The 27347-nt window shown below is 34.4% G+C and overlaps 1 protein-coding gene across 5 annotated transcripts in view; it reads right to left on the bottom strand.

Annotated features, from left to right (window-relative positions):
- Positions 1-27347, bottom strand: part of GTDC1 (glycosyltransferase-like domain containing 1) — a 307853-nt gene that overhangs the window by 228139 nt on the left and 52367 nt on the right. For 3 of the 5 annotated variants that reach the window (XM_012728985.1, XM_012728989.1, XM_012728981.1), the window contains one exon: positions 13177-13376. The exons of 1 other annotated variant lie outside the window; for it this stretch is intronic. In XM_012728985.1, the coding sequence (XP_012584439.1) occupies positions 13177-13355 (179 nt within the window). In that variant the 5' untranslated portion in view covers positions 13356-13376. Of the gene's footprint in view, positions 1-13176; positions 13377-27347 lie in introns of those variants that run through there. One more of the 5 variants, XM_012728997.1, reaches the window with a different exon arrangement.

The following is a 27347-nucleotide window of genomic DNA, read 5'->3' as shown; positions in this document are numbered from 1 at the left end:
ACAAGATCTTTTAAATAAAATGTTTTAAGAAAGGAAGAAGTCAAATGAGCATGTTAGGTACCACTCTCTCCACTCTCTACTCTAAAAGCCTAACAGACCTATTTCTCCAACTCTCCTGAAGCTTATTTTACTCTCACCCCCATTCACAAAAGTAAAGATGTATTCAGAGATTTTTGAGAGATATAAGGAAAGTCTATTTCTACAGAAAAAAAGAAAAATATTTATATATAGTCTTTAAAATTTTATCTAGTAATACAAAACTTTCAGTGTATTTATGTTTTAAAGACATATTTCAGCTAAATAATCTGCACTAAAGTGGTGACAGGTGACACAGCAGATATTAAATGGCCATTTCTCATGTGAACAACAAAAAAACATTTATTATGCTACTAAAATTCTTATCAACTTTAGGAAAATGTATTAGAACATTTATTTCCATTTATCTAATATTTCTGGCAGTTATGATGCTCAGCTGTTACTCTTTTATTAAAGTTAATGTGAGAAATTTCTGCATGTTCAGACAATCACATAATTATTTTCCTTGGGGTTTAGACAGAGAGAATACTATATATATGAAATAACTACTTTGTGTTCAAAATTTACAGTCATTTCATCACTGGTATAAAATGCTGTCTTTCCTTAAAAATGCTAAGGGTATTGTCAAATATTCATATCTATGAGATATCTGTATACTTTTTTCCTCTTTAGGAGTACTTTAGTCTTTATTAGGTAACAGTATAATTCCACCACCATCTATTTTACTTGTTTATTTCATAAACAGCATTCCTTCATGCATTTTCCAATCAAACACCTAACAAACATGCCTTACAAAATATGAGTCATTACACAAATGTTATCTGAAGAAACTGAACAGTGGATTATTAATTCAGAAATACATATGAAAACACTTTTAATTCATTATCATTGCCCACTCTGATATTTAACTGATTGTTGCTATTTAGCTATAAATCAGAATTGGTGTCAAAAATGAATTAAGTTAAAGAAATGAAAAATCTACAAATTGTAACCTCTTTATCATTTCTTCCCACTCTATCACTGTAAACCATCTGTATTGGAGAACAAATGTAGCAGATTACTATGGCTTTAGACCAAAAGCTCTTTCAACGTTATGTTTTTATTGAAGTCTATGTCATATCTTCTACTTAACATTTTAAAATAGGTAAACTAAAGGGTAGAGATTAGTAACTTAAAAATAAAAACCTCAGAGCAAATTAATTACAGAGATGAACAATATTAATATCTAACTTCACAATAATATCTAATCCTCCAGTTTATATTTTTTAAATATTATCTCATTTGATTCTCATAACAAGTCTTCAAGATAAATGAAATGGCTGCTATTTTTTCACCATTTTGCTGGTGGTTAAAATGAGAATGATTAGAACCTTTTATAGGCGAGCACCTGAACTGGGCCTTGAACTCTGATTCTGGTCCAGTGGTCTTTCTTGCTCACTCATAACATCAGTGTAATGAATATCAAACAGGTACAACAGAGAAAATTAAAACTTATTAGTTCCTGCAATTGCCCAAACATTGAAGGAATTCACATTATGTGGGTTAACATTTCTAAGTCAGTATTAGTATCTATGAAGCTCACCTTTGGTCTGGAGTCAGAAAGCTAAAAGAAGTGAGAGACCATTGACATACACACACACACACACACACACACACACATTATATATTTGTGTAATACATATGTATTAATACAAGTGTATGTAATACATATATATAATATACATATTATCATTATTTATAATATATAATATAAACACCTGAGGAGCAAAGTCCTGTATTTCTAATAAACAAACAACCAGCATCATAAACCAACATACAACAACAAAAATAAATAAAATGAATTTTAAAAAATACAAGTCATTTTTGCCTAGTTGGCTTATAGACCAAAAAAAGATATCTAACATATTAATAAGTAAATCACAAATGTAGATCAATGTTGATGATACAAACTGAATATTCTAAATTGCAAATGTGGAAATACTGACTCAGATGGCATCATTTCATTATGGACTATTAAAAGAAAGATTTCAGGTGACTCATATAGATAAATTTGTATAGAAAGGGTTTCCCCCTTACTCTGACATTTTAAAATATAAAACAACAGAACCAAATAAAATCAAGTTATTATAAATTTCTTTGGATTATTACCTATAATTTTTTTAAATTTACAGCATATCAAGTTTGTAACAATTTATGCCCACCTAAAGTCTAAATGCTTACACAAATAACAGAGATATTAACTTTTTTTGTTGTAATATAAACAGGTTGTAAATATCCTGGAGTTCTTCAAATTTTGATATAATCAGTAACTTAAGGGCTTATCATCAAATGATAATATCCATTAGAAATCCTAGAACATAATAGCTGAGAAACATTAACAATGCAAATTCCTTAGTTTCTTGGAGACCAGAAAGAGCTGAGGAATGCAATACCAAAAAAGAAAACCCTATTCATCAAAACTTTCTTTTTCAATAATTCTAAGAGGCTGTTACTCACCACAACTCCTCTCAGATTTAGCCATCTAATTAAGAACTGCATTTTTAATACTGCTTAATACATGTAAAACACATGCATGTTGAACATATTAAAGAACAAAAGTTTTCTGGGAGCTTTTTTCCATGGAAAAAAATAAAGAAAATTCAACACTCTTGAAGTGGATCACTACCATCTGCCAGCATTTTATCTAAAATAAAACTGATTGAAAAGAGACAAATAATAAGATCATGTTTCCAAAACTGAATCTTTCGGGTAGTTCACTCTTAAATTGCCACTGTTTCTACTTCTTGTGTGTATGTATGTATGTGGATCTTCTTTTCTCTACTCTCAGTTCTAAATACCAAACTCAAACAAAGAAATGATTACTTACATAAACTCTGCCTACATGTTAAATAATACTCAAATTTCAGAGCAAACAAAATTTCAAGTATTAACCTCTGCTTCTCTTCTATTTTTCAAAAAAATACTGGCAAGTAAAATATGAATGTTATTAAGTATCTTTTAACACTGGGAAAAATTGAGAATACTGCTATAAAAACGACTGCATAGTTCTACTAGTTACTCTTTATGAACTCCTGAGTTAAAATATCATAATTTCCAACAATTGCAAAAGTCAAGGATCCTTAAACCTTTGAAGTAAAGATACTGAACTATTGCCTGGTTTCCTGAAAGCAATTCTCCTATAAAATGGAGAAAGGTAAAATTTTCCCAGTAAAAGTAAGTTGATTTTTTTGTTTTAGAAAGTTCGAAATTCCTTTTGAGAAAACTGAAAACACTTATTAATATTACAAAATGAAAGCAAAGAATCACTACATCTGAATGAGACACTTTTTAATACAAAAACTACACCTCGACACACATACTGAATATATATATGTATATAAATATACACAAAAATAATATATACCTTAAATATAATTGTGGATTGTTTCCCTATTTAAGCTTAAGATAGAGAAAAAAAGAGAGAGTGACAAAAACTAGTTCACATTCTTAGCCACTTTCATTTTCTGATTATCTTGGAACCTGACAAAACAGTTGTTTTGTATTGATGCAATATATATCTGTGTCAATACCCAGTACATAGATAAAATGTGGGTTAAAAATCCCCTACAATTTAGACTTACTAGTATAGTGAAAGACAGGTTACCAACTGTGGAGGATTTCTCTAAAAACATATTAATTCAAACCTTCTTTAGAGACACTGATTCAAGTGAACATTGTCCAAATAACAACAAAAGGGAAAGAAAGAGAATGAAATACAATTATAACCAAGAGAAGAAAATCAGTTGCTAAAGTATGCTGTCTTATTCACCTTTTTAATCAACTGTGTCTGGCACATGGTATATGCTCCCCAAGCATAAGCTTTACTGGTTCAGACAATAAAGACACCAGCTTTTCTGAAATGGATACAAAGGATAGTAGCAACCACAGCTTTATCCATTCATTTCCACTTTGGGAACTAGCATAATACAGTAACACTATATCTCAATGCCTGTTTTTTGGGGGTTTTTTTGTCTTTTTTTTGGGGGGGTGTAACTTTAAAAGTTAATATCAACTAATTTATTGACTGTGTAGGTGTATATGTATATATGTGTATATAGACATTCACACACATATACATATATAATAAAAATTTTATTTAAGTAGTGAGTGCTACATTAAACCTTAAAACAAAAAGAAACCTTACCACATTTAAGTATACAGAGTAACTGAAATTGTTACAAAAGTAAACCCACTGATCTAATTTATAGTGAAACATGAATGATTTAGAACTATCATAGTTCTAAACTACTAAAAACTATTATAACTACTAAAATGGTTTTAAAAAGCTGATTCCTATAATTTTTTATTAAATTAATATGAATCCTGAATCATTTTATCATAGATAAGAAAAAGGAAAGTTTCTCTTTAGCACCTAGGCAAATTTAATAGCTAGTAAAATGCAAATGTGAATTCCATTCATATTGTTAGTTTCTTAACTACTTCCCAGTCCTATGGTCACTGACCTCATTTAAAATTTCACTCTTTCTCCATTAGAGATGTTTAGAATCCAATGACCACTTCTTACCCACACACATGTTCTCCATTCTGTATTACTGCAATAATCTTCTTACATCGTTTTCTTTACCTCACTCTCGTATTTGACTATAGCACTCTCTGAGTTTTTGCCTGCAAAGTGTTGCTTCCCCATCTTCCAATACCAGCAATGTAATTTTCCTTTTTGTTCTTTTGCACTCAGTTCATGTGGTTTGGATGAAGTTGATCCCACTTCCCATTTCCAAAGTGGTCATAGGTGTGATCTAATCAATCAGGATATTCTTAGCCTAATTCCATAGCAACAAGTTCAAAGATCACATGATAAAAAGTCCTTCCAGTCAACCCTCAAACTTGTGTTGGAACTGCCAAGAAAAAGGTACTCTTTTTCAGAGAAAGAAACTATTGCTAGTGAAATACAAACTTAGCTCTGGGATCAATGTATATGGATAAAGCCTGCTCCAGAATGCATTTAAACCAGGAAAAAAAAAAAAATACAGTCAAGAAACAAGCAAGAGATCTAACGACATCACCATTCAACTACTCAACCCAGCTCTGCCTGAAATCAACAGCTCTGGGGCATTTAGTCAATATGACTCAATACATCTTCCTTTAACACTTACGTGATTTTGAATTGGGTTTTTATCTTGTTCAACTCACAGGATCTTGAGCAACAGAGTGTTCAAAATCATAAACTAAATTAAAAGCACCCCAAATTCTTGACTGAATTCCAGAATGTCCATGAACTAGAAAAAAATTGCCTATCATTCTACCTCATGTTCCACAACTCCTCCTAACTCAGAGTTTGTTTATGCTAAACTAAGATTTTAAGTATTTCCAAGTATTTCCCAATTTTTCTTGTAGTAACTTTGTTCATGATATTTCCTACAGTACTTTTTCCACTTATCTCTATCAAAATCTTTAACATTCTTTTATTTCTACCTCAGAATTTGAAGAATGAGAATTAAACACTGTTCTTTGCCCTTTTCTAATGAATAATGTCTTCCTTGGCTACTGACTATTCTATGTAAGTTCCAGGAGCAGCTTCAGTATCTAATGTACATGTCCTTTATCTCATGTACTGCAGAAACAGCTGGCATGAAAGTCAAACATCTTCTCTGGGTAAAAGCAAACAAAATCATACATGCTAAAGTCACAACAGGAGAGTCAAATAAATATAAGGTACATCAGAACAACGCCAGAGACAGAAACTCTACTGCAAAGAATTATCTTACTCACTAAATTAAAACATAAAATATTCAAGAAGGCACACAAGTAAGATAAAAACATAACTACTGTGTTAAATGAAGTAGTGATTGACAACAAAATAAATATGAGTCAGGATAAATTTTCTATTCACATTAGAATGATTTCAATATTGCTCTTCATTTTACTCCATTACTCATAACATCAGAAAACTCAAAAATTGATGAAACAAAAATTTCTGTTACATATGAAAAGACAAGACTCTAATATTAAATGTGACTTTCCAAGATTAGTGGTAGAAGATTAGAATAAAGGATTGTTGATTCCTTAACTGACAAATACAAGTGATTTTTATTCTTTTAGTAAACTGTTTTAATAAAAACTGTTTCATGGCCCTCCCTGGTGGCGCAGCAGGTTAAAGCACAGCACTGAGAATCTAAAGCCGCTTCCGCGTGAGTTCAATTCCCGCCTGCCCCGCAGGTGATCACATGGCGCGGCAGACCTCTCCTGACCCACCCGCTGCTCCCCTCAGCAGTGTACTTCGTCGATCTGCCTGTTCTGTTCCCCACTCTATCTCTGGTGAAGCCTCTCGCCGCCCCTGAGCCTCTGGCCTGTACCCCAGTTCTGTATGCACAAATAAATAAATCTTAAAAAAAAAAAAATGGCAAAGAGAGGACAGGTTTAAAAGAAGTAACAATTGTCTACATCATAGGCTAGAATTCCCAAATATAGTAAATAAGTCAGGCACTAATAACTGGACACACCAAGTAGTTCAAAAATGCAAAAAACAAATTTCATTGACTAAGACTTAACAAAAGCAGAAAAACTTTCTCAAATAAACAAATAAATGTTAAGAATAGAAGTACAGTGAAAACATTCCTCTTTTTTTAAAGGTCTTTTTCAAAAGAGGGAGGCTAATGTTGATAAAGACACTCAAAACTTTAAGTCAACTACATTAGAATCACATTAAGATCAGACCCACTGTTTCTTATGTGAAAAACAAGCCTGTTACTTATAAAAGCAAAATTATGAAGATTCTAACCCTGCAATCAGAGCTCATTTATTGTAATAATACATCTTGTATCCATTTGGGGATGTTCATGTAATCTTTTGTTGTTGTTGTTTCATTTCATTCATTAAAAATAATGATTTTCTCCCCTCTATAAAAGTGTAATAAACATCCAGTTGTCTTTTAACACATAGTTGTCAAACTTTAAAGGCTATATATATGAGAAATTCACCCAGGAGGTCTACAAGGTACAGAGTCTGTTAGAAAAAATGTCTTCTATCCATATGAACAATTACTGGGAACTGTATAGAATCTTACGTGTCGTTTGTGATTTTTTTTTTTAAAGATTTATTTATTTGTGCATGCAGAACTGGGGTACAGGCCAGAGGCTCAGGGGCGGCGAGAGGCTTCACCAGAGATAGAGTGGGGAACAGAACAGGCAGATCGACGAAGTACACTGCTGAGGGGAGCAGCGGGCGGGTCAGGAGAGGTCTGCCACACCATGTGGTCACCTCCGGGGCAGGCGGGAATCGAACTCATGCGGAAGCAGCTTTAGATTCTCAGTGCTGTGCTTTAACCCCCTGCGCCACCAGGGAGAGCCGTGATTTTATTTTTTAAATATGCCAGAAGGGATACCAAAACATAGACTTGAAGTGGTGCTGCCATACTTAACTCCTTGGTAGCAATGGTATCACAATGTGTGCTACTAACTATTCTAACACGTTGGAATTAGCAGCTTGTGGTGAGAATAAACTACTCTATAACAAGAAACTTTTTTTCTCATACTAGTAAAATAATTTACTTCTTGAGAGCTCTAACAAAGGAACACAAAGAAAGTAGTGTGGAAAGATAAAGCTTTATTCACAAACGTTAGTGATAACAAGAAACTAAGTAGGCAATTGCAATTCATATTGGCTGAAAATATTAATTTTCCCCAAAAAAAAGCAACCTTCAGGAGTTCACAGGAAATAGTTCACTTACGAAAAAGCCACACATTCCTTAACAGAGAATCATCTAAGTGAAAGTTCAAAGTCATGGTACCATTAAAAAAGGCAAATTATAATATAATTTTCAACAATCAAAAATCAACTTAAACTTTAATTTCATTTTAGGTATTACATGACCCAATATAACATTCATGCCAGCTATTTCCTATTCAAATATTTGCTTTTCTCAGACTTCCTGAGGCATTATAAAGGTGGGGGGAAGGGAGTATAATAATAATAACTGATAACTGTTAAGAGTTAGGATAAAGGGCTACCAAAGCCAAAGTCTAAAGAAAAAAAAGATATTTGGCCTCCCTGACGGTGCGAGGATCAAAGTCTCAATGCTATCAAACTATTGCCAAACACAGCAAACGTTCAATCCCCGGCCAGGGAGGTGACCCACATGGTGTGGCAGACCACTCCTGACCTATCTGTTGCTCCCCTCAGCAGTCTATTTCAGTAGATCTGCCTATTCTGCTCCCCATTCTTGTCTCTGGTGAATCTTCCTATTCCATGCATCTCTGACTTGTGCACCCCAGTCCTTGTATATATATATATAAGTAAATCTTTAAAAAAACAGTAAGATATTTGTTAGATATTTATTCTTGAGTAACACAAATTTAGAAAGAGGCAGCTTTCAGTATAGAAACCTACTCTGAACTAGACCCAGCCTGTTTCTTAGTTCCTATTATTTTAGCTAATATGTCCACATTGTTAAAGATTACTATAGTTCCATTAAGATTTTCTCTCTTATTTTGAGGTAAGTTTTATTTATGTTTTCTCAGACATTATCCAGTTTATTGATTTTCTAATACATTAACATAAAAATCATTAAGAGCTTCTCCCTCTTTTTCTTGATCTGTTCCCTATCTGTATATTCATTTTCTCCAAAAATTACTTTTGCTTTTCAATTGGGCCTGTGGTTTTTCTATTTTATTATTTTAAAATAACTACTTTTATCTTGTTCATATCCATTATATATTTAGTTTGAATTTCATCTGCTTTCCTCTATGCATTTCGTTCCCAGTACTATTCTGAAGATTCAAGTAGGATACTCCTAGTGCTGGGTCATAGCTTTAGAAGGTCCTATGAATCAGTCAAAAAATGATAATGAAACAAAATTTTCAAGATAATGACTGACTTACACTTTATATGCAACCCACAATGTGAAATGTAACATTAATTTATGATATCTTTCTATTTTCTATGTCCATTATAATTTATTCTATGACTCATGAGTTATTTAGAATTACACTACTTGGGCCCTCCCTGGTGGAGCAGCAGATTAAAGCACAGCACTGAGAAGCTAAAGCCACTTCAGCATGAGTTCGATCCCTGCCTGCCCTGGAGGAGATCCACATGGCGTGGCAGACCTCTCCTGACGCCTGCTGCTCCCCTCAGCAGTGTACTTCATCCATCTGCCTGTTCTGCTCCACTCTCTGTCTCTGGTGAATCCTTTCCCCACACCTGCAACTCTGGCCTGTACCCTAGCTCTGTTTTCATAAAGAAATGAATCTTAAAAAAAAAAAAAAAAAAGAATTATACCACTACTTGTCCTGACCTATAAGATTTTTTTAGGAAAGTTAATGATTTCTCTTCTACATATATACCTCTCACGGATGAAACTCACTTATGCAGGATTGTGCATAACCAAAAGGCAGAGCAGCTGTGTCCTTAAATAAGGAGCTACAGATACTGGCAGGGACATTGGTGGGGCACACTGAGAGGGAAAGTTCAAAAGCGTACTGGTGGGGCACCATAGGCACCTCTGATGGTGCTCAAAGACAGCACCTTGCTTCTGGCCACTTGCACATCTTTGAAAGGTTTGCATAAGAACACACAGAAAGCGGGCCCTCCCTGGTGGCACAGCGGGTTAAAGCACAGCATTGAGAAGCTAAAGCCACTTCCACATGAGTTCGATTCCCGCCTGCCCCGGAGGAGATACACATGGCATGGCAGACCTCTCCTGATCCACCCGCTGCTCCCCTCAGCAGTGTGCTTCGTCGATCTGCCTGTTCTGCTCCCCACTCTGTCTCTAGTGAATCCTCTCACCCTCCACATCTCTGGCCTGTACCCCAGTTCTGTATGAATAAATAAATAAATCTTTAAAAAAAAAAAAAGAATACACAGAAAGCTTCCTAAGCCAGGTTCAAGCTTCACAGCATTTTATTTCAAAAATATTACTTAGCTAACCAGTCCCCTTTATGAATATTAGACAATATGGCTTCAAAGTCAGCTCAACACCTTGGATTCCAAATCCCTCTTCAGACTCTCTCAGCTAGGGACTCAAAAGGAAATTTCTTTTATCATATGAGACATTTCTAAATGTTCAAGAGATAAAAGCTTTTAGGTGGTAAGGTAGCTGTATGGCTCCAACAGAACTAATCCAGGCTCTTGCCAGGCTTCTACTAGCCATTTTAGGCAGTCGAGGAAGTTATTCCTCATCATTTCATCTACTGGCTCCTGATACCACTATCAATGCAGGAGAGAGAAAATGGCTCTTTGCTTTTATAAATTAAAAAAAAAAAAAAAGGTTTCAGAAGAACCACTGGAAGTCATCCACTTTAGTTTGATAAGAGAGCTGGGTAAATTTGATAGAGAATAGGATCATGATACTCAACTTTAGTCAATCATGAGGATCATGATATCCAACTTTAGTCAATCATGCTCCCCTCTCAGAGGCTGGGTACTTAGACAACCCCCAAAAAACCTAACAGGGCATGATCCTCAAATGAAATAAAAACCTAACTGTAAGCAGACAGTAAAAGAGTTTATTTTAAATAAAAGTTATTTTTTTCAGTTCAGTAGAGACTGCAGGAAGAAAAATGAATGAAGTATCTTTGATGCCTAGTCTAAGATACATTTTAAGAAACTTAAAATATTGATCCTGGGACAAATCACTCATATATTTCGAAACAGGAAATTTTAGGCCCATCCTCAGAATTGTATTTCTGCATTTTGTAAAATTTCAAAAAACATAATGCTTTAATATAATCTAAGAATTATAAGAATAGCCAACTAACTTTGAGAAAAATAACTTGTGCTTTTGTAATCCATAATAAACTGAACAGCTCTAGAGAATCATGATGTATTCTTAAAGCTGTCAAGATAAAACAGAATCAAACTGAGTAATTAGATGGAAGCATTTGTTTTATTTTTTAATTAGTAAAATATTCTATGGGATAAAATTTATAACACTGACTACACACAGAAATGAGAAAATAGTGTATATCAAGCTATTTCTCAACACACATCCCTAATTTTGAAGATCATGTAAAATTGGTGCTTAATCATTTCATTTTTATGAAAATTGATTTCATTTGCCAATATATATATAAAAAGACAAACTTTTCATTTCATCACAAATTTCTACAGATATCAAATTTACCTAGCATGTGAAAAGGTTATCCCTGCATTTCCATCTAAGATTAAATAAGTATATTTTTAAAATTTACTGTAAGTTTTCAAATTGCTATTTTTTCCCAAAGTTTTCACAAGTGTTTTCTATATAAAAGGTAAGTTATCATTGTCAAAAGCATGTGTAAGTTAAACTGGCAAAGTATAACTTTATGTGAAGTTCGATTAGGCTAATGGTTATATAACTTAACTGTCTGACCTTGAAAAAACCACAGATATCACTTGAGGACATGGAGATTATGACTATCAAAGTGTAAAACTACATCACATCGTTCAGAAATCTACCTCCCAAGTAAGGCTGCATCAAAGAACAGTGTGATGCTTATCCTCAAATGCTTCAAGTCTTAAAGGGAGTGGGGAAGCCATGTGTACAACAGTGTTGTTTGTATTCAACCCACATACATGTATTTGTGATACAATAATTTCATCCTGAAAAACTGCATAGACAAAATGAAATCTAATGGCAGAGAAATGGCTCATTTCAATGTTTAAATCACTGTACAAATTTATTGTATCAAATGGTAATGTTAAATGAAAATGTGCCATAAAGTCAACCAGATTACTTGACCTTAAGTAATATAATACAATTGGTGCTGCAAAAACACAATTAAATGAGATGTGAATGCAAGTATAAACAGATTTTTAGCACAGCAACAGTCATCACTGCCTTTAAACTTTTATACTGGTATGTTCATTTAAATTATTCATACTATTAGTGAACCAACAATATTCACCTAGTATCAGAGTATGGAACATTAAATTATGAAGGGACAAACATGCTGCTTTAGATTTGAAAACCACAAACTCTTCATATGTCCCAAAGCATTTTACCTTTAAAATCCCAAGCAATCTGCTTTGAGTGCTACTGATTTTCCCCCTGATAGTCTCAATTCCCAGAGATGATGCATGGCTTTCAAACACCAAATGGGTTGTTGGCTGAATCTCCCAAATTCCTACTAAGAATAACAATACACACGCAAAGCTTGCACTTCTGTCTTCCTGTGGCCATCATGCCATACAGGCAATAGGGAGACCTGAGTGGCATGCTGAAGTCACAAGGGTCACTGCAGCTTTCAGTGTGCCATTGTTATAATAACCCCTCTCTTCCAGCTCCACTAAGCATCACCCTGGCACTCCCCACTCCTGCCTGAACCCATCCAGCACTAAACAGAGGGGCCCAGAATGACAAGAATATCAGATATATAGCTGAAGTGGGATAATCTCCTACAATTTAACAATCAGGAAATGCATGGCATTCTGTATGAATAGATAATAATGAGTTAAAGATATTCACAGAGATTCCATTCTATTTGTTCTCCCTAAAATGTAATCCAGTATATCACATCCCTCTTTTCAGTGTGTAAATTAAGACTTTCTAATTGGTGTCCCCATTTTGTTCCCACTTTCTAACAAACCAGAATTCATAATTGAAGTGTAAGTCCCCAAAAGCACAGACTATCGACCCAATCAAGCCACCCCCACCCCAGTTTGCCTCTCTCAAAATGAACTTGGCATTTTTTTCATTCTCTCATTACACTTGCATGTCTATCTCCTTCAATAGTACTTTAAATCTAAAAGGGTACAGAAATTTGTCATATGCATCTTTTCTAGCCTCACTCCTGGTACAGAATAGACACAATAAGCTAAACTAAAACAGCATACTCAAAAGAAGCATTAGAGGTCATGGAATAAAACAAACAAAACTCAATGTGCCCAAAATTCACATTCATTCTCTCATCTCAGGTCAAAAAATGCCATCCACACACACAAATGTGCATATGATAAAATCACAGGACAAATGAGAAAAGGCATGTAGGTTCTAAATGAAGCCACTTCCCTATGACCAAGTGTTCTCAGAACATAAATGTTCTTTTCTTCTCGGTGCTCTCTGAAAGGGTATTGACTGAAATGATACTGACCAATTCCGTAACTGGAGAAAATCTCATATATGCCAATAAGGAAGCAGTGGCCTTACCAATTAACTCTAATTACCTGTAATGCTCACTGACAGGAATATTCTGAGAGAAGTATAAAGCCGATGTACGTGCTCTCCAATGCCATTTCTTTGCAGGGAGCGTATAAAGGACACAGTCTTCTAATTCTTCTTGGAGCAGATCCGCCAGCTGTTTATGGGACCCTCCATAGAATGCCTCAACGACGAGGATACTCATTGGTTCTTTCAAACCTTCACCCTTCAGGCAATAGCAAAAAAAAAAAAAAAAAAAAAAAATATATGTATATGTGTGTGTGTGTGTGTAAAAGAACCTTTTAACTTTTAAAAATAAATTATTATATTCAAAAAACAAAAAAAAATAATTTACACATTTTATTAACACTAGCTTGTCCCACATTTTACCACTTTTTTAAAAAAGCATGTAATACTTAAGACTTATGTTACGCTAATAAATATTTCTACATCTATCTAGCTAATAAGAGGAAATTAAGAGCATATTATTTTTGTGATTTCAATTTTCTTGAAGCCCTAAGATAATGTCCACAATGACTTGGATGTTTCTCCTGGTACAAGAAGCTTAATACCCTCTCCTGCTGGGATCACTCATTTTCTGAATGGATTGTCTGTGACTCAGTCTCAGGAACCTTAGAACCAATTTGGCCCAAAGCTATTTCTTGGACAGCTACTCAAGCAGTCCCTCATTTGTAAGTCCTATCCAGATTTGAATTTTTCTGATTTTATAACTCTCATATTACTTTGTCTTAAAATTTCACCAGCTATCACTGACCCCAATGAATCCATCTGTAGAGGGAAGGACATTCACATCCAAATATCAACACTTTGGTGCTAAGATCATAGGGTATAGTATCTGAATAATTCAGACCTTGACCAATTCCCCATTACTGTCCACGCCCCACCCCTGAATGAACAACAAGATGATGAGGTAATGCTACATGCCTGTGAACCAACAACAGTTCTAGCTCTTTCTTTTAAAAACTCACCCATTAAGAGGGAGAAGGAACATTAATGTTGTTATTTGGGATATGATAAATTCTCATCACAAAGAACTGACTATCAAGAAATAATAATATGACATTTGCTAATGTGCTCAGTGGACAAAGAAATATACACAAGGAAAAATTTTATATACATTTTAAATGTTATATTATTCCCTGTAAGAAGTAAAGAAGAAATATCACTGTATGTGAATACTATATCGTTTAAAGGATACTCTATGTTTGAATGTTCCTTTTTGACTTAAGTAACCACTCATTGACAGGATATTGCTTTTCTTAATAAAGTCGTTCAACAAAATTATGAGGCTCAACAATTCAGTGATACTCTTTACTAATAAAACTGTACATCACCTTGCTCAGTCAAAGTAATACTCACTTACTTGCATTTTAAAGAAGTCTCAAACGGTTCTCAAAGAAAAGGCAGAAGTGGGAAAAAAAGTCTTTCTATTTTTTCTACTTCTTAATGTATAAATCTATCAACAGTATTTTGGGGCAATATACGGAATTACATTTCACTTAATGACAAAAAAGAAACAAGAGTTCCTCAGGTGGAAGCAGTATGAGTTCTAAAATCCAGGAGATAGAGTTGAAGATCAACTCTGTAACTTTCGAGATAATGTAGCTTTGAACAAATTACCTGAATTTATAGGGTTTCGTCTCATCATCTCTAAAATGGGAGTAAGAGAGGTCTCCCTAGTGGCACAAAAGGTTAAGACTCAGCACTGGGAAGCTATCTGCAGTTTGATCCCCAGCCATGGAGCTGACCCACATGGCACAGCAGACCTCTCCTGTCTCACCTGATGATCCCTTCAGCAGTGTATTTTGGTCTACCTGCCTGTTCTATCTCCACTCTATCTCTGGTAAATCCTGTCACCTCATCATACCTCTGGCTTGTACCCCAGTTCTTGTATGCATAAATAATCTTTTTAAAAAATCAAATAAAATGGGAATGACAGTTCTAACCTGTAAGGTGGGTTATAAGACAGTGGAAAAACGTGGCCTACACATAGCAATAAGGTAGTTTGCCCCTCTCCTTATTAGCACAGTTACTTAAGGAGGAAAAAGTCCAAACTTCCAGTACTTTAACTCAGTAATTTTAAGTCACACCACCATGTGCCCCTAAAGATAGGAATGGGGAAGAATAACAAGTATGTGAAATATGGGGAAGAATAACAAGTATGTGAAGTACAGCAAGTTTTACCCATGCATCATCAAAAACCTGCCTTTCAAATGAGTGAGAACACCACAGCTTTTCTGGGTAAGAATTAAATTTAGAGTTTGAGCTACTCAGAGATTTTTTTTTTTTTTCAGGACAGCTGAAATATTTCATCTCTAATAATACAGGGTTCAATGAGTTAACAAACCCCATCCTAATTTAACAAAATAGTAGCTATTAATCCCACAAATGATGGAAAATTCTAAAAGAAACTGAGAAACCAATAAAAGACAACTCTGGAAAAGCATCAAGAAAGAATAAGCACAGTTAACATTAATTTGCTTACTTGATCACATCACGGAGAGCTGCTACCTTGCTTTATTTCCTTTAACCTAATCATGCTGTATGTATGCCCAGAATATCCTTAAAATTTTTCTGAACGGTATTTGTAAAAATGACCCAAGATACTTCCCACAAATGATGCAATGTGATCTAAACCACTCTGAAGAATACCTCACTCATGTAACCTCAAAGCAAGCAGCATCATTATTAAGAATTAAAAAGTTTTCAAATTCTTTGTTACTCTGCCCTTTTCCAGAGTAATCTAGCACACCTATCATGCCACATATTTACAGATGTTTCTTATGGGTCTGAATCACAAGTTATCTAAAAACCATCAGCCACTGTGGAGGCAGTTCTTGTAGGTGCTACTGTAGATTCAAGACACTCAGCAGAACTGAATACCAAGCATGTGGGAGGTCGAAAAATAGAAAAAGGGAAAAAGAGATTATAGCTATAGCAGATTTCCACCCCTTTAATAACTCAGTAAGAAGAGTGAAATGTACAGGTTTGAACTAGCGTTTACTTGAGCATTTTTCTGGTGGCCAATGGGTGTGCCTACATATGGGGTATTTTTCTAGGGAGAGTAACTATGTCCTACCATCTCTGAAGACTATACTTAGTGGCTTTGATTCATGGAAATTTGTTCTGCTTGTTTTGTGGAGACAGACATATCCTGGCAGTTTCCCCACTTACTTCTATTGCAACCTTTGAGGCAAGAAGAAAATATATTCTTCCCTATAGCCTTCTCAAAGCACAACCTGGAAGAAAGATGATTCCCATTAGGTGCAAGCAAAAGGGAGAAGCTAATTTTTAAATATAAGATTTAAACCAAATGTCATTACAGTACATTAAAGAACCATTTGAATACTTTTGCTGTGCTTGAGCTTTGCTTTAGAAAACACTGCTTGAAACAAATAAGTATAAGGTTGGGCAAAGAAAAGCACTCTGATAAAATGAATTTTTGCTGTTCTGGTGGAATTTGCTGAAAGATACAGGAAGTACACTATTTGCCCATTTTAGCAATGAGCCGATAAAACTGCAGGTGGTCACCCTGACATCACGAAGCTCCTGAGCATATGGTGAGCAGTCATTTTTGCCGTGTTAGCAGTAGCTACTATGGAGCAAGTGCTTGAAGTAACAGTACCGGAACCTCCACAAAGACATTATTTAATTCCAAAGCAAGGGGACAGGGTCTCTCTGTGACAGGAGGCTATGAGCAGTGGTTTGCCAGAAAATGAATGCAGGGAGCCTACATATAGTCCGACACCACACATAGGTGCCTGAGTTATGACTGCTACAGCTAGTACATGTACCCATGAACCTTAACCCCTGGAACACTGACTCTGAATGAAATGTCACAGTCAGGTCTGTGACGTTGTAGAAGGAAAAAACAACAGAAGAAAACTTCCCATGTTAGAAAACAAACACCAGTCAGAAAGTCCATGTCCTTTCTGCATGACACTAGAATGATTATATTTTATGACATTAAGAGTAAATGACCCATCTATTCTTGCTCCCTAAAAGAGCATATAAAATGTTTCAGATAAATTTTGACTAACTTTTCAGTTTTTCCACTTAAACAAGTAAGGTTCCGTTTTAAAAAAATACTCATTTCTTCAGCATGTTTTATCCCCCAGTGACATCAGATAAATGACAATCTACTACACTATTAAAGCTTTATGAAAGTTTAATTCATTATCAATACTATGATTTAATGATACATGGTTAAATGCTAAACATTAAATCGGCAATATAAAATACATCAAGTTACAGCTATGACACGGGAATTTTAAACCACTTCAAATTCTATTTAAGATCACCAAAGGTCAAAAATTATCTGCCTTTTCAAAAATTCTCATGTAGTTTATCAGTATGTAAAGTGAAAAATCATAATTGTAATTCATGTGAACAGTTGGACCTGGACCAGTATGAAAAAGGATCATTTGATTCACCACAATTAAAAACAAATAACACATTGATGAACTCATGAAGAACAAAAGTCAACTGAAACCAACAGTTAATTTCTTTTTAAGCTTTATGAAAACTTTTTTGTTGTACCTGCATTTTATTTTAAACTTGGCCCAACTTCTTTATTCCCTAAACCATAATCATTTTCAAGGTGAACTACATTTTTTATTTAGATGTTATGAATTCAGTTACCTAATAATTTTCAGTTTCTCAAATAATTTTCCAACCAAATACCAGTAATAATTTGAAATAAGATTGTATTAGAAAGTTCCACAGACAGCTTTCTGCTATATGTATAGAAAGGTATGGTTTCGGTGATGATGGTTTTAACAGTTTTAATCCCACACACATGAGAAATTGAGTCCACAGGCAAATCCCCACATGGCTTGATACCTCAAATGTCAATCAGTTGTTGACAATATATTTTCTATGCCTATATATACAATATTTGGAAAGTTATGGTTGGCAGGGTAAAAAAACAATGCTTTAAATTAGGGGAAATAAAATTTGAGTAGGATTTCCCAATAGGTCATCAGAGGTTTACTTAGTATTTTCTTACTGACCCCTTCTCTTCTGCACTTCCACCCACCAACTCCAACACACTCAGATTCTATTTTAAAAAGCAAGCAATAACCCAGCAGAGTCAAATAGGTCGGCACCGAGAAAAGTTAGTATTACCTTCAACCCACTCACTTATTTTAATGATTCATCAGGGAAACCCCAGTTGCTAAAATACACCTGAAATCTCATAAAATAGTAAAAAATAAGTATAAGAAAATTTCTGCTTTGGAACTTATCATCACTGAAGACTGAAGAAAGCACAAAAGAGAAACTAATCAGGATTCCACTATTTGATTATGAGAGACACAACCTACAATTCACAATAACTTACTAATACAGACTTAAATAGCAACATACTTTTTAAAATCTTGTGTTCCTATTGAAAAAGATGTAGCAGTTTAAGTGTTTTATTTCCCCCACAGTGCTATTAAAAATAGTCATTTCTTTAACTGATTTTTTATTTCATATTGGTAAGTTACAACTGAGGACTTATGGACCAAACCCAAGATTTGGAAAGAAATCTAAAAAATCAAACTGTTTGTGAGACAAGCTAAAGCTATTTTCATATGTGCTATTCCAATTAATTCCAATTACATAATTTGCCACCATCTTTTTCTTTTCTCATTTCAGTTTTGTATTTTTTTCTTTTTTGTTTGTTTTACTGAGATAGCACTGGTTTACAGCATTGTGTGGTTCTCGGGCACATACATTAACTCAAAATAACACCGTCTATATTACATCACACCTAGCACAGTTACTGCATGTGTCCTGTAATACATGTTCTTTTTAAAATTAAGAGTCCAAAAATGCATACAACATTACTTAATTTTCCTCTTAACAAGTATTGTCATTCTTCTAGGTTTGGATTTAACTTTCTGCTTAAAAATATCAATTACTTATTCTATAACTTGACTTTATACAAAGTCTTGGGAATAACGATCCACATCAAATGCAAATTCAGCAAATGCTTACATGTACTGGCACTATGACATCATTCACTTGTTTTCAAATATGCATAATTTCCACAAATAAGTAGATGTGCATATATTATAAACTCATTACCTTACATTTTCATAAAGTTGCACTCCATGCTATATAGCAAAATTATAATTATGAATTTTTTGTGAAAAACTATGAATTTTTACAGGATTACTTTCACTGACAAATAAAATACTAACCCTCTTTCAATTTTTCATTGCTATAAATTTCAACTATAAAAGTAGCAATGAATTAGATCTACTGAACACTAAAAATATTTTCAATTTGCTGACATTTTCAAATACGGCAGTATATTTATGAATCAAGAGAATATTTTACCCCAGAAAATCATCTCATCACTCACTTTAACTAAAAGTCCATTACCGCTGAAACTGGGTGTCCATGCTATCATATAGCCTGATTCCTATCTCACCAATCTCATTAACTAGTCACAAGTAATCTTTCCAGATCTGATCATGAAGTGACATGATACAAAACCTTCAATGTCTCCATCACATAAGGATAAAATTTAAGACCCTGCCACAGAACATTCCTTTCCTGATCGTTTCTTCTGTCTTCACTATGGTCTCATTTCTCTTCTCCCACTTAAGCCCCTCTTGCCCAGTTCCACAAACTTTGCATTGCAGCAAAACCAAACACTCACATTTACCTAGCAGTTTTACACTTCTGTGAAGCCACATCTTTATCTCTTTTATGTCAGCCTTCTCTTAGTGTTGACCTGACGAACTTTTCTTAAAATTTCGGCTCATGAATCACCAATTCTGTGAAACCTTTCCTTGAACTCTTCTTAAGCACGACTTCCTTTCTGTCCTGGATGGCATCATTATACTTATTTCACTCTATTTCCATAGTCCCTGGGGTCTAAAAAAGAATCTAAAGGATGGAGACCATGTCACTCTTTTCCTGGCACTCTCCCAGCAGCCGGCATACAGTGGACATACTAAGTATTTGTAGAGCAAAACTGAAAGTCAGGAGGAAACAGGAAGCTAACTCTGCTGTTAACCTTAAAAGAGGCACTGCTTTCACTTAACACAGGTCCTGAGCAAACAAGTGTTAGACAACACTATGTGTGCTGGTAATGACTCCCCATTATTCCTGAAGTCTAAAGTAAATAAAGCAGCTAGAATAATGGGATACATTTTACTATATTCTCTTTCCAATATTGATACTTTTTTCTTACTGTTCACAGAAATAAGAATTTATAAGCCATAAAATATTTCATGCAGATGTATGTTTATTTTAAACTACTAATAGAAGTAACAGTGATTAAAAGAATGGGAAAAACACCATAAGCAAAAGAATTCTAGGTCAAAGCAAATTTCATGGCCTAAGAGATTATCTGTGCAATCCATGAATTTTGAAAATCACCTGCAGTTTTTTATTCTGTTTGATCTAACATCATCATCTTAGTTTAATACTAGGAGTGGAAGCAGGATGAGAAGCCAATTCCCTCACCATCAATCTGGAGATCCCATTCCACATTTAATAATTAGGCTTTTATTTAACAGGGAAGAAAAAAAGGCATTTTTAAATACTTTCTGCCAACAATTATTCATTTTATAAAAATTTGACAAGATGAATAATGAATTTGCTTTCTCAAGATGGCATTTCTCCAAGTCTTCCACCCTCCTGAAATGGGCTACAAATCAACACAGAGGAATAAAATTGGGGTATCTGACCTACTCGAATATGGATACCAAAACAGGGGAGCCAGAGTACATTACATAATCACAGGAGGAAGGAATGCTGACACCATTGTTCAACCACTTCTCTTTCATCTAAGAAGAAATGGAGACTACAGGCATAACAGAGTAGGTGACATACAGCAAGGGCTTCAGCTTTTGACCCCATATTCACACATCTTCCCACTACACTTTACTTCAAATCCCTGACACAACATAAGTAAAAAGTTCATCCTTTTTCTAGTCTTTGGAGTTTGGAGATTAAGATTCATGTTTAATAGTTATGAATACATAAATGATATATAGATATGCATATATGCGTATAGAATATGTCACTATAAAATAAATATATTTATTAAGTAATATATTGAATAGTAACTGTCTGTAGCTTTTAAACTAAGATTTCTGAGGTATAGGCTATGTACCATTAAAGAATAAATTAGCTAGGACAGTAAAATACAAGCTTTAATTCTAATCTTTTGTGATTCCCTTCAGAGTTCCGTATGCCCAGTTCTTCCTTGACCACACAATTTTACCCTTTCCTCCCAGATTTTTTCCTAAGCTAATAGGCTTTAGCACTAAGATGGAGAGAAGGAAAGTATCCAGTACTCATCTGAAAAAACAGGTTTGGAGTAGGAGGTTAAGAAAGAAGGAAACTCTGTTTAGTCTATCTCATAATTTCAGACCATCACCCTCAAACAAAATCTGAGTCCACTTCATATAATGATCTGAGTAGTAGTTCTTTGCACTTATCACTTGTGTATTTTACCTGATTCATTACATACACATCTTCCACAATATATTAAGCTTCATGAAGACAGTTACCAGTCTGCATGCTTACAAACAAATTCCCAGCACTTAACAGTGTTCAACAAATCCAGATGCTCAAGAAGTCATAAAACCCTTTAGACTTTGACAATAACTTTCTAAATAATCCAGATCTTTATTAATATCAAACACAAATCACTATCACTAATTACTATTTTATGCTTTATAGACAGAACTTGATGCAAGCATTCTACATCTTAATATAACAGAATTATGCTTATATATAAATAAAAGTGTGTTGTATTTGAAATGTCATACCTCATTTCTAAGAAAAATGATTCTGCCAAAAACTCTACTGAGGCATTTAGAATATTCTCTGACCTGATGTGCTTATAGGGTTGGTCCCCCTAAAAAAAATGTTCACACAGGCTTTCCCCCCCAAGATCATTCTAATATGTGTTAATTTAGTATGCAGAACTAAAGACAATCAGAGTCTGTGGGTCTTGAAAAAATGTTTACCAATATCTTAAAGAATGAAGATTACCAAATTCAGGGTCATTCTCAGAAGTAACCTTTTTATCAGAAAAGCCAATCTTAAAGCAAGGCAAACATCTAGAGGCAAAGTTTTTTCAGATGAAATCATGTCCTTGTCATATGAGATCCCTCACTCTCTCCTCAAAATGTCCCAGTATCTACCTGATTCCTTAGCAAAAGATATATATCCCTCATTTTTACTGTGGACTTCAGAGCTATGGAAATATTCCACATATATGTAATTAAAACAGATCATCTTCTCTGACAAATATGTCTGATATTAATTGCTCATCTAACCTGAGAAGAACTGAAAACAGTAAAGGAATTTCCCCTCATCTCTGAACTCTATATAAGAATATTTAACACAAGGACAGTAATATCTCTGCCTGGATTAGTCCTTAGACTAGCATTATCTTACCACTATGTCACATTTTAACTCAGACTTCATTTGTGCAAAGTAATTACAAATATACACACCAAATGAGTTGAAAAGAAAATGACTTACTAGATTGTTAACTATAACTGGCACAAAAGTCTCACTTTAACATCTTGTAAGAACTTAATCCATATTAACTAAGTTAAAAATTGTTGAGAAGTTTCTCTCTTCAAGTGGGAGACACATATTACATTTTCAATTAGTTTTGAAATTGAAATAGCAGAATTACTCTAATAAATAATATTCTCAAAGTCCTACTAAAAGTACAGCAAACCAAGCAAACATGGGTTGCATCCCTTGGTGAGTGAAATACATGTCACCAAGTCTAAGGAAGTAAATTTTCTCATGTTCAGTAAAAAATGAAATGGACATAATCTCACAACTCAACTTATTTATCAGTGAGAAAAAGCAACATAAAAGAAATGCAAAATCCTAGTAGCTCAGGAAGCAAAAGAATTCCAAGTAAATACTTGGAAGAAGATAGAAAAATTTCCATTGGGAAACTAAAAGGCTAGAAACGGGTATTCTTAAAAGTACAGATATTAAAATACCATTACTATTTTTATTATTCATTTTGTATCAGTGAAAGTCACCAAGCCATAACTGAATTTTTAAATGGTGTTAAGAAGTATAAGATAAAGTCACCATTAAAATCTGTCCTTCAAAATATAAGTTGAAGGTCTCCCTGGTGGCCTATGGGTTAAGTCTCAATGCTATCGCCTCTACGGCCAGTTTGAATCCTGGCCAGGGAGTTAACCCACATAGGAGGAAGCAGACATCTCCTGTCTCACCTGCTGCTCCCCTCTGCAGTGTATCAGTAGATCTGCCTGTTCTACTCCCCATTCTGTCCTGGTGAATCCTCTCACCACCTCCTCCCTGCACCTCTGGCCTACATTCCAGCTCTACACAAAAGTTAAAATTAGCAAAAAAAGATACACGTCAATAAAACCATGTTTGAAAGAAGCATCTATTAAAGATTTAGTGACATTTCTCTCACATCCAAAGTTCTACATGAATATTCAAATCCATTGATGTAGGGTTACTTAAAAAGCACTTTCTTCTATTTATTTATTGTAGATATTGTTCTACTTGTCATATGTTTTTCAAGAATCTTCTGATTTACCAATAGACTAAGACATCAGCTGATGGTCTAAGAAGCAAATACCAGAAAAACTGGATAGAATCCAAAGGTCAGTAATGCCAAATTTTAAAAAGCTAGAAACTTAATTTAGACCAAAGTTGAGTAAGTATGGGGCTAATAGATGAGCTAATGAGAGCTGTATCACTATTTTTAAATATCACAAGGGGCATGTTACTGACTACCACTCTTAAAAAGAAAAAGAACCAATGTGATAGACTGAGAGTTAAATCCTGAAGATATTTAGGATTGAGACTGTTGAGAAAAGAAGAGTCACACAGATAACAGTATATAATTTATAGAAAGTCCACTATTCCCCATAGTTTCTGTAAAGGAAGCATAGACTTGTCCATATCATCTGCCTACAAGTTTCCACTGAATAAAAGATAAGTAGCAATAGCAGACTTCCTGATTGGAGCAAGTACATGACTTTTATCTACTTAGTGGCCTTGTCTGTCACTACTATCTCTTTATCAGCTGCTGTTTCAAGGAGACATTCTAGTGATATATTTTGTCTAGAGAGGCAGAAATTTTACAGTATTGAGCATTCTTTGCAAGCTACTCCTAGAGGCCTTTTGCATCTTCATCATCTCTTAAGGAAGTAATTTTACGCTTTGCAAACAGTATGTTCAAAAAGAGTAAGTTTACTTAATTCCCTTTTGCATCCCTATCTGGAATATATATGCACCATATCTGGAATCCTAAGTCTTTCTTCCACATTAATTAGTATTCACAATTAATAAACAACCTGAATCACTGTTGAAAGAGAATAGCCAATTCCTAAAACTAGATACATAATATCCTTAGTTTATATCAATAGTTGCTCAAAGATGTTATTAGAATTGCAGTAAAAAACACTTACCCCCTCCATTTTTCTTTTCAAATGCTCTAATGTCTGTTTTCTACCTTGTTTCAAAATTTTACTTGTAAGAACTTAATTTAAAATATTAGATAAAGCCCTTCACACCGTTCAAAATAAATGCTTGCTGGACACAATGAAATGTGTTGCCTCTCCCAGGAGAGCTTCTATGCTATGAATCTAAGACAGGTGACAACAAAATTTCAGCCATCTGTGAAGTAGATGAGCACAGCTAGAGTATGAAAAGGACTTTTCTCAAGTCCTAAACATTTAACCTGAAAGTGTCACCTATTCTACAAATGCATAAGGCTAGGTTTACTTTGACCTGCTGAACTGGCCTATCACAATTCAAAACAATACACAACACTCTAATAGTGTTCATATCTCTTGATTTACCAACTCCACTTCTAAAAATTAAGCCTATAAACTGTCATGAATTTTTTTTTTTAAGATTTATTTATTTGTGCATACAGAACTGGGGTACAGGCCAGAGACTCAGGGGCGGTGAAAGACTTCACCAGAGACAGAGTGGGGAGCAGAACAGGCAGATGGACGAAGTACACTGCTGAGGGGAGCAGCGGGTGGGTCAGGAGAGGTTTGCCACACCATGTGGTCACCTCCGGGGCAGGCGGGAATCGAACTCATGCAGAAGTGGCTTAAGCTTCTCAGTGCTGTGCTTTAACCCGCTGCGCCACCAGGGAGAGCCGAAACTGTCATGAATTTTTATCAAAGTTTTTGACCAAAATTAAAAGCAATCCACATATCCAACCAAAAGCTCTTATGTTTGAATGATTAATGATAAAAATCATAATGAAGACCAATGTTTATTGGTATGGGAACATGTTTCCACTATTGCATTACTATATGATACACACACACACACGATTAAATGAATATATAAATGAGAGAAAACCACATAGGTAAACAATCATTTGAGTACAATTATGAGTGATTGTGTTTTTCTCTGTTGTGCTCTGTTTTTTTCAGCTTGCAATTAAAAGAAACTATAAATTTTTCTTAACTTTAGGGAAAGAGGCCAAATTGTTTTAAATTACAAACTACTTCCCAACTACAGAAGGCTTACTTCCTTCCAGGAGCTTTGTAAGCAGTTTGCAAATTATTCCAATTACTGTTGCTATAAGGAAACTTACTCAAAAACTAATCAGGGCCCCTGGTGGTGCAGCGGGTTAAAGCAAAGCACTAAGAAGCTAAAGCCACTTCAGCATGAGTTCAATCCCTAGGTCCAGAGGTGACCACATGGCGCCACAGACCTTTCCTGACACGCCCGCTGCTCCCCTCAGCAGTGTACTTTGTTAGCCGGGCTGTTCTCCCCACTCTGTCTCTGGCGAATCCTCTCACCTCCCCTGCACCTCTGGTCTGTACCCCAGTTCTGTATGCATAAATAAATGAATATTTTCAAATATATATATATTTAAAAAAATTATCAGCAAGGGTTAAAGACCTATAGCTACTCACAGCACAATAATTTGGTTTTGCAAATATCACTTGTCTAATTCATGAAATAAAAGCAATTCTCAATTAATTTTAAAAGTATCTGAATTATGAAATAACTGTAAACAGATCAAGGAATATAAAGAATTGAGAGCTGTACACTGAAAACTACAGAAGTGCAATTTCTATGTTTAGTGTACATTATTTTGAATAGGAATACAGGGAAGTACAGTGTAAAGTCAAGTTTTAAAGTTCAAGTAAAATGTCAAAATTAATTTGTGCTTTAAATAATTAGGCATGGATTTGGAAGGAAAGGAAATATTTAATTAAGGTGAATGAAATTGAAAAGAACTTTTAGTTTCACACTTAATTTCTGAAGTGTCTAATATTGAGAAAGCAGAAAAACGTCATTGCATAATCATCCGTATGGGTGACCCATATTAAAAAAAAGAAACGGACTGATTGGATATTCAACTTCTAGAAATACTGTTTTGCAATTTTAGAAAACTGTTTCCTCTCATAAGCACTTATTCTCCTTATATTTATACATATGGGGTAGGTGAATGGATATTCAATAAATATTAACTCAGTGGTAATTCTAAATCTGTAAGGAAATACTAATAAAAAGTAACCCCAAGATCAGTTATATTTTGCAATTTAAACACTGTATTTCACCTTCAAGTAATATGAGATAATCATTATTCCTGAAATTGTTTTCCAAAACAGTCATCTCATCACATTTCAATTTTAAAGCCATCAAGCCATCTATTCTGAAAAATTTAGCTTACAAATCTAGAAAGAAAACCTACCACTGAAAGTGTACAATTAAGAAGTAACCTCCAGAAAACACAAAATATCAATAAAATAAAAAAAAAATGTAAGTCAAAAATTAGAGGCAAGCATATCATTTCATCTGTTTTTAAAAGGGCACTAAATTACACCTGTCGATATCTCTCCATTTTTTTTTTTTTAATTAGCACAAACCTGAGAACGAAATCCTAATCTTTGAAAGTGCCATGTGGCATTTTTTAACTTTATGACCACTTTGTTGACTCACTGTCCCACAGCAGATCACCTCCAACATTAGTACCCTGACCTTATAGAAAAGTGACAGATAAAGTTTATGGTGAGAAAAAATGAGTTTTTATGGGTTTCCAAAAGGGAATTCTTATAACACTAAAAGCTATATAGTAATATTGATCTGATAACCAAGTTTTTTACTGCCAAATTACAGACTTAAGATTTCTGGAAAAATATCCAAGTGATTTTGCAGTAAAATATAATAAATAGAGGCATGA

The sequence above is a fragment of the Condylura cristata genome, unplaced genomic scaffold (assembly GCF_000260355.1).
Source record: "Condylura cristata isolate star-nosed mole 26May11 unplaced genomic scaffold, ConCri1.0 scaffold00002, whole genome shotgun sequence".
Classification (NCBI taxonomy): domain Eukaryota; kingdom Metazoa; phylum Chordata; class Mammalia; order Eulipotyphla; family Talpidae; genus Condylura; species Condylura cristata.
The sequence above is the reverse complement of the archived record's forward strand: the minus strand, read 5'-3'. Positions and strand labels throughout refer to the sequence as shown.